An 8,634-nucleotide genomic window follows, 5' to 3' on the forward strand; every position below is an offset into this window, starting at 1 on the left:
ACTCTATTACAATCTCTATGGACATGAAAGAAAAAACAAGTTCAAAACTTAGAGGCAGCAGTGCAAGAGTCGTCCACCAGATGGCCAAAGTGAGAAAAACAGATGCCATCCGAGTGATTGGGGCAAGAAAAAACAGCTGGTTTAACCATGGAGTCAACAGCCAAGTGAAATTCATGCAGTCTTGCAACAGAATCAGAGTAAATTTGGGAGTAAGGGAGAGAAACTTGCTTCAAACAGACAGCATTACACTTAAACCATATACCCCAGCAAACCATGGCAAAGCAATCAACAATAGTAGAGTCTAATTGCCCCAACTGCCTATTCAAATGGCAGAGGTCAATTTTAATAAGTTTTGTCCATGACTCCATAACACCAAATTTGAGCAAAACCCATATATCTAAAAAATCACCCTCCTATGCATAAGGGAAATCTGTGTTGTCCTCTGAATAAGGGTAACGGCTATTTATGCCCTGGGAAATTAATCCCGTCTCCAAAAGGGTTAACCAGCACCGCAAAAAGACTTGTTCAACACCGTGAGTTGGCTGAAACACGGGTTAGCAGAAAGGTCCAGGAGCGTCATCAGTATGAAAACCTCCTTGCTAGTCAAAAGCAACAATACTCTCAATGCCCGCATCGATTGTCCACCAGAAAAAGAATCCACCCATGTACGCTGTGTTCCGAAAATCAGGACAAAAAGCATGGGGAAAGTCCTCTACAATCTTCAAGCAGTCTCCACGAACCAGTACTTGTGGTATACACTTCTGCTTCAAGGTTTTCATTGTACATAACATTCAGAAGCCTGAGGACCTTGAAGTCATTGGATATTGGGTCGAAGACGACCCCAACACTATAAGGCTCGACGTTGAACTTTTCACGAGGGGTAACAGGAGGAAGAGGCTTGAGTCCTGATGATGACAACGATGTGGTGGTGGGGTTCCATAGGTAGATGTCACCATTTTGGGAACGGTAGTAGAGACAGATGAGACCATGACAGGAAGTGACTATGTCAAGATCGTATTGGTAAAATTTAGGATCAGAAAGTGGTGAGAGATCAAGCGGGATTTGGTTTAGCATTACTGGAAATTGTACAAGTGAAAGATACCCATTGCTGGAAATCAGGATTATTTTAGATGAAATTAAAGTGTTTGGCTACAAACTTCTTCCTAGTGTATATGTTAATCAGAAAATTTAGCTAGTGGAGACCCAAATCATCCCTCCACTAATTAGAGGCCAACATTTCAAAGTGAAATTCGGTTAAAGTAATCCCCACAAAATACAAAAATAATAAAGTTCCCCTCTGTCTGTATTTCTCACTGTATTTGTTTATTTAGCTTATATAGTCTTGTACCCTTGAAAGTTGAAACAACTGGGGACACAGCACCAAACTAGTAACCTGTCTCTAAGTAGCTAACCAGAAAACATTCATACAAATATACAGCAAACACCATATACTAAGCTAATATTTTACTTCTGTGACAGTGTAATAAGCACTTAAATATTTCACCTGAATCAAAATATAATTTCACCATGTTGACGTCCATAACACTCCTCGCACACCTGTAGAACCAAAGATATGCAGGGTAAGTAGAGATCATCTTGAAAAAAAAAAATAATGCTTATGTCCAATGATAGCAAGTGTGGAAAAAACAAACATTTATGATGCTTGTTTCAGGTAAATGGAAATGAAAATTCCCAAGAGAGATTCTTTTCCACTCCGAAGATGTAGCAGTGAATACAGTGTTTTTCTTTTTATTGGTTTTACATTTACATAATCAGGGGTGGAACTAGAACTTTAAGAATGAGGGGGCCAAAGTGATAACAAATTTAAAAATTTATCCATAATAGCAGGTTCTGTATCTAGAACTATTCGGTAATAGCTTGTCACTAGAAATTGAAGATAAAACAAAACAAGCTCATCATGTATAAATACAAATGTTGAAGAAGCATATCTATTTTTAGATATTGTAATGTTTTTATGCCACTTGATCGTGTCTTTGTGAATTGAGAGACCACCTCAGAAGAGAATTCTAGTTCCTTATTCCCTTAAAAATAAAATAAAAAGTTGTTCTATTAAGAAGGTTCATGTGGAGATGAAATTCTAAAATCTAGAAGATTGAAAAATTTTAAAAAGAAGAAGGATGCTACTAAAAGAATTTTTTTTTTTTTTGATAAGCAAAAGAACACTGCCTTATGCAGAAAAGCAAAAGACAGAGAGAAAAATACAGAAAGAGAAGATAAAGAAAAGTGAAAAAAGAAGGGGAAAGATACTAAATACAAAGGAGAGAGCTAAGAAACATAGGGAGAGAGTCACTAGAAGTGATTCTTCAAGCCCTAGACCAGTAAAAAAGGGAGCCACTGAAAGAAGCCAACAATTGGTCATCCGAGTTTTCTAAGTCCTCAAACGTCCTCCAATTTCGCTCCCTCCAAAAACACCACATTAAGCACAAAGGAGCTAAATTCCAAATGCTAGACGAATGTTTTCCGAGCCAATTCCACCAACCAAAGAGAGTATCTGCAACCATTCTTGGCAATACCCAAGAAATCCCAAAAGATCTAAACACCCAACTCCACAACCTATGAGCTTTACCACAATGAAGAAGCAAATGATCCATCGTCTCCCCATTACAACGGCACATAATGCACCAGTTAACAAAATCCATCCCTCTACCCCTCAAATTATCACCTGTAAAGATCTTATTCCACACAACAGTCCACACAAAAAAGGAGACGCGGAGGAGCCTTAACCTTCCATACACCTTTCGAAGGAAAACTTATGAGCAAAGGTCTTCTTGACTTATTGTAAAACAATCGGACATCAAAACCCCCATTCTTTGTCAACTTCCATTGCATACAATCTCCATTCTCAGTGGGAGGTATATTTGAACCCAAAGTGTGGAGAAAATCATCCATATCACCCATTTCCCAATCGTTTGGTCTCCGAATAAAATGAACATTCCAGCTTCTCCATTCCTCTATCCCCAACCGTTCAAGAAAAAAGGCCACTGATGCCTCTTTATTGGAAGCCCTCCCATATACATTGGGATAAGTCAATTGAAAAAGGAGACTCCCCACACCATTAGTCTGTCCAAAGCTTAACTCTATCTCCCACCCTTACCTCAAAACGAGTATTTTTGCTAAAATCCTCCCAACCCATTCTGATACTTCTCCACAAGCCACACCCGTGTACCCCTCTACCTAGCTTGGATATCCACCCCCCCCCCCCCCAATTCTTCCCCAAACTTTAGAGCTACAACCCTTCTCCAAAGCCGTGTCTCCTTGATCCCAAACCGCCATAACCACTTCCCTAGTAAAGCTTTATTAAAAGTAGTTAGTTTCCTTACGCCTAACCCACCAAATTCCAAAGGTGCACACACCTTGTCCCATCCCACCATCAACTCATAAAATGATATACTAGAATAAAGATTTGGGCTAAACATAAAAATCTCAACACTATTGGCTTAATTCCTAAACCTAGACAACAAATAATAATAATAATAATTCTATGGAATTATTTTCTTCAGAATAAGTGAATAACTGTTTCTTCCTAAAACTTGTTTTTCAACTCTTGCATTTTTCACCTACTCCGTCACCTCCAAAGATGTCATATTTTCACTCCCATTACAGTTTAACGATAAATTGAATATCCAACTTGAGTTCCAGAAGCAAGGCAGGAAGTAATTATAAAGCCTGCTGCAGATATTATAATAAAGCAGAGAAACAACTTTTACGTCCAATAGGAATAACAAGTTATGCCAACAGAAACAACTATGTTCAAAATATTGCAGAGATAATGATTCATGATATCAAGTTTCAAAAGTTATACATATTATAAGAGCTTCATGAAACATTTTTGCTATTCTCAATGATATAACATACAGTACAAAATTTTAGTTTAAAACATAGAAATTAAGATGGAGCTCCACAATTAACAATCACTATAAGTTTCCCTTAATGTCAATGACTAATCTAATCATACTTATTTGGCTGTTTGCCTACTCTACAGATAGCCCAACTTTTCAAGGTACAGTTTATTTTACCAAACTTATTTTTAAAGCAAGATAAGCTAACAAAAACTAGCTCATTCAAATGCAAATTAATGCCTAAAGGTTCTGTTGTACCAACTTGACACAAAAACATGTATAAAAGGTACATTTTATGATTTTTGCAAATTACATGCCAGCTATAAGATTGAAGAGGGTTTTTCTTTTGGAAGTAAATGAACTTTATTAAAAAGCACAAAAAGAGGAACAAGCCTAGTACACATGGTGTATACAAAGGCGAAACCAAAAGGCAAAAAAATTAAAAAATTAAAAAAAAAAAAACAAAAGAAACATAGCATCTAAAATTCATCATAGCTAAAAAATCACTAAAAACAAGTACTTCAACTATAGAGCTCTTTTCCTTTAAACCTGTGCATATACTTTTCCCTCCAACTGCTAGATCAAACACAAAGGCATGAACTTTCATATTCCATCATTAACCTTCTTTCAAAGTTCTCTTGCCAACAAGCCAATAGTTTCATCATATATTTTGGCATAACACAACTTACCCTGAACAATCTTAAAACCAAGGACCATAACTCTAGCAGTCTCATAATGAAGAACAAGCTGATCAGTTCATTCTCCATCAGATTTGCACACACAACACCAATCAGAAATTATAATGCCCCATTTCCTCAAATTGTCAGCAGCTAGAATTGAGCCGTTCACAGCTGTTCTAGTAAAGAAAGCTACTTGTGGCGGAGCTCCAACATGCCAAATAGATATCTATGGGAAATTGATGTTGGCCCCTTTCGTCAAAGCCTTATAATAATTATTAACACAAAAACCCTGGCTCTTGGAGAGAGACCAGACCAGACCAGCTTGTCCTCTTCTCCCGGATTAACTTTAGGAGTGTAGAGATCATCTTGAAATGACTATGAACTCTAGCTCCCAATCTTGGACTGCACGATTAAATTACATATTCCACCAACAATTTCCATTCAAACAATACATGTGAACTGCAACAGTAGCATCTCTATTTCAGGTAATAAGAAACAACTCTAACTAGGTTCCGAACACCTCCGAGGACAAGGACTCAAACACAAAATAAGACTTATGGGCCTTTAATAAAGCCAAGGACAGCCCATTCTAGAAAATCTTGTCTTTTGTTATATAATCTTTTTTATCCTCAAAAATTTTACAAACCACATCATAACCCCAAGTATTTCAAGAAGAGATGAGGGAAATTGCACATAATAAGTCTGGCCAATTCTTCTAGGTTCTGAACAATACATCTCCTACCAGAACCATCTCCTAGGGTTAAGGTCAATAGATACTCAAAAATGTCTATCCAAATGTAGTTTTTATAAAAAATTTGGAAATGGGCTCTAAGGATTTCTTAAATTTGGACTCTATTTTCATGTTTCACCAATTGATTTTGCATGAAAATTAACAGTTTGAGCTTTGTTCTACATGGCTTGGCTTTCTTGAAAATATTGTAGCTAACCATGTTCAATTTCAAGCCTCAGTTTCATGTCTATTGCTCCTGTAAAACCTCACTTTCCTTTTACATACCCATCTTGGAGATAAAAGACACTTATATTCTGGTACATTTTCAACTCTAACTATGGGAAGCTACAAAATTAATATTTAAGTACCATTACTGAATGAACATTGAATTGAATCACATTTTTCTTCCCTCTTTTGTCATAGTGGTTTAGTTTGCTTTCATCATTGACTCTATGTTAACAAGTTTCTTCATAAAAGACATTTCAAGTTTCCTTTCTTTTCCCCATTTTATATTGATCTGGTTTATGAAAGAGGGAGGGAGTGTTGGTTGAATGGTTTGATTTTTTCAGCTGTCTACAATGTAGGTCACCATGTAATTCACTGAGCACCCTCCTCTTTATTTACAAAGTAATTATCAAATGCACCAATTGCTAAACACAAAAAAAATGTATTACTTACACCAATGTTTAGGAAAATTTATATAAAAGGAAACGGCATATTGAAGAGTGAACCATATCTTACCTCCTCTTATCAGCTCAACATATTTGTCAGTTGGTGTTTTTTAGCACTCAAAACTAATGTTTAGGACAATTTATATAAAAGGAAAAGGCACATTGAAGACTATATCATACCTTACCTCCTCTTATTAGATCAGCTCAATATATTTGTCAATTGTGCCTGAACTCCTGAACTTCGCGTACTAAGTTGAAGATTCTTGGTTGTCTGTGTAAAAGGATCATACAAGACCAGCTGCCCTTCTCTGTTCTCCATAAACAACTCCCCATTCTTGCAAAAGCACAATGGCCTCCCAAAATCGAAATAGTGCCCAATTCTAAACAGCTTAGTCCACGATTCCTCCACACCAAATTCAAGCAAAACCCATATAGAAAACGATACCTTCTTCTTCCTTCTGATAGGATAAACCGACATAGCAACAAACCCATTCAACACCATGAGACTCCGACATACTTCACGATGATGCCCAATAACACTTCTATCCGGAAGCGGCGTCATTCTGAACACCTCATTCCTACAATCGAATGAAACAATTCTCTCATCATAATCTTTATTGGGGTTTGCCCACCAGTAAAAGAACCCATTGTCGTACACTTTCGTCCTTACATAGAGAGCGAAATTATTGAACATGTTTGAATCAAAAGGAGTGTCGAGCTGTTTTCCTAAACCAGGGCCCAAACTGTTGTACACTTCCAGCTTGACATCCACAAAATCCGTGTCGGCCATGAAACTGGTATTGAGAGTGTCTAGAAATCTCACCACCTTGAAGTCATCAGCCATGTAATCGAACCCGAACCCGTACCCCGCACAGTAGAGGAAGCTTTTCGTGTGAGGACGGTAGATGGGACGAGGTAAAAGCCTGAGTCTCAATGAGGAAGTAGGATTCCAGAGGTAGACATCGCCTTGGATATGGTCGTGGAGACAGAGGATGCCATTACAGGAAGAGGCTATGCCAAGTCCAAGTCCAAGTCCAAGAAAAGGAGATGGAGAGTTGAATTTTTCTCTGGCTTTGACGAGGAGGAAGGGTGGATGTGGGTGTTGGGATTTGGCGTTGAGAATGGAGTTGTTGATGAGGTTTTTGGATACGAAATCAGGAGTTCCGATGAGAGCAAGACAAGTTTTGGAGACACACCTGAATCGAAGAAGAGATTTAGGAGGGAGGTGTGAGAGTATATTTACCACCACTCCCTCAGGCAGATAGCTTGACATTATTGCTTCTTCGAGCTTTCCTGAACACCCGTATCAGCAAAGATCAGACCTTGAATGATACTTGAAAAGGCGTACCCAGGAAGGAATATTTATATTAGGATAGAACTGGAACATCCGTGCGTTCCTGCGTTTTTCATTGCACGGGAAGCCAATTTTCATTTAAAATCGCAGAGATAATTTAAAAATTATTTTTTTAATATTTTTAATTTTTAGTAATAAATAATATTTAAACAGACCCAAGTTACAACCCACCACAACTGGTCTTCCTCTTAAATGATATTTTGTATAATGATATTTTTCTGTTTGAAAAATATAGAATAAATTGAAGATATATATTTCCTATCGTGGTTTTAAAAATCAGGATAAAGATCCAAAAAAGAGATGGATAACTAGTTTTTTGATCCAACTAGAATTGGATTGGTGGTTCAACCAATGATGTCATGATTAATATAATTAAAATATGTAAATAAATTTATATGATGATTTTTCATAACTGAAATTATGAATATATATATAAAGATTTTTTTTAGCTTATTCCTTCTTTTTTCTAGTTAGTAATTATTTGAGAAAGTATAATTTGCTAAATTTGTAATTTTATTTTTATAAATAATAGTTTAATAGTTTAGCTTTAATTATTTATTTATTAAAAAAAATAAAACTCAAATGTCATTATGACAAAACAAGTCATTGACTTACTAACCTAACTTCCCCACTTCCCAAACCACACACGTCTACATTGGTTTGCTTCTTTTTTTACCTTAAAATCTAGCACCACACTTTACCATTTACTACTATTATATTAGTATTTTTAAGTTTTAAGTCTTACCATATTCAAAGTTTAAACTCTTTTCATTTTTCATTTTTCTTTCCTTCTCATAGCACAGGACATGATTCTCTCTCTCTCTCTCTCTCTCTCTCTCTCTCTCTCTCTCAAGTCTCCAATCTTTCTCAAGACAAGTTCTTCAACATCTAATTTCAGTCAAAGGCTGAAAGCATAAATTTTTCATACATTTCATCCAACATAAGTATGTCTTTCATTTTATTTTCACTAAAAAATCTAAGATTTTCCTCAAATTTAAGAAGTTTGGCAAGTTTGGTTTCATTTTTTTTTTTCCTTTTAGTTACAAGAACCAGTTTAACCGCATCGGTTCTAGGTTGAACCTATGGTTTCCAATTTTTCTTGCTTTTACTTCAATTTTTGGTTTTTGATGATAACCAAACCAAATTAAGGTTTGATTCCTGGTTGAGCTAGTTGGTCCAATCTAGTTTTTACAACCATAGCTTCAATTGTCTTTTTGTACTTGTACTTGCTTCTGAAGGGTTTGAGTCCCTTGTCGGAGGCCATACTCAGTAGTTAGTAGTGCCAATCAATTTTGTATATAGTAATTATTGCATTGGTAGCAAAAAGATGCACATGACC

At 36.4% G+C, this 8,634-nt stretch overlaps 1 protein-coding gene across 2 annotated transcripts; it reads right to left on the minus strand.

Moving 5' to 3' along the window:
* Nucleotides 1–1,286: 1,286 nt before the first annotated feature.
* LOC142614848 (F-box/kelch-repeat protein At3g06240-like) lies at nucleotides 1,287–7,334 on the minus strand. 2 transcript variants are annotated; one of them, XM_075787491.1, is made up of 2 exons: nucleotides 6,127–7,334; nucleotides 1,287–1,557 (listed from the first exon to the last, which is right to left on the minus strand). In XM_075787491.1, exon 1 carries the CDS (start codon nucleotides 7,212–7,214, stop codon nucleotides 6,141–6,143), a length of 1,074 nt encoding a protein of 357 aa, XP_075643606.1. In that variant the 5' UTR covers nucleotides 7,215–7,334; the 3' UTR covers nucleotides 1,287–1,557; nucleotides 6,127–6,140. The 2 variants fall into 2 exon arrangements, with proteins under 2 accessions (XP_075643606.1, XP_075643605.1); XM_075787490.1 differs by having other exon boundaries at nucleotides 6,122–7,334.
* Nucleotides 7,335–8,634: the final 1,300 nt, after the last annotated feature.

The sequence above is a fragment of the Castanea sativa genome, chromosome 11 (assembly GCF_040712315.1).
Source record: "Castanea sativa cultivar Marrone di Chiusa Pesio chromosome 11, ASM4071231v1".
Lineage (NCBI taxonomy): Eukaryota > Viridiplantae > Streptophyta > Magnoliopsida > Fagales > Fagaceae > Castanea > Castanea sativa.

What these genes read in the sequence shown, in the direction of transcription:
- LOC142614848 (XM_075787491.1), bottom strand. Translation starts at nt 7,214, where the DNA reads ATGTCAAGCTATCTGCCTGAGGGAGTGGTGGTAAATATACTCTCACAC.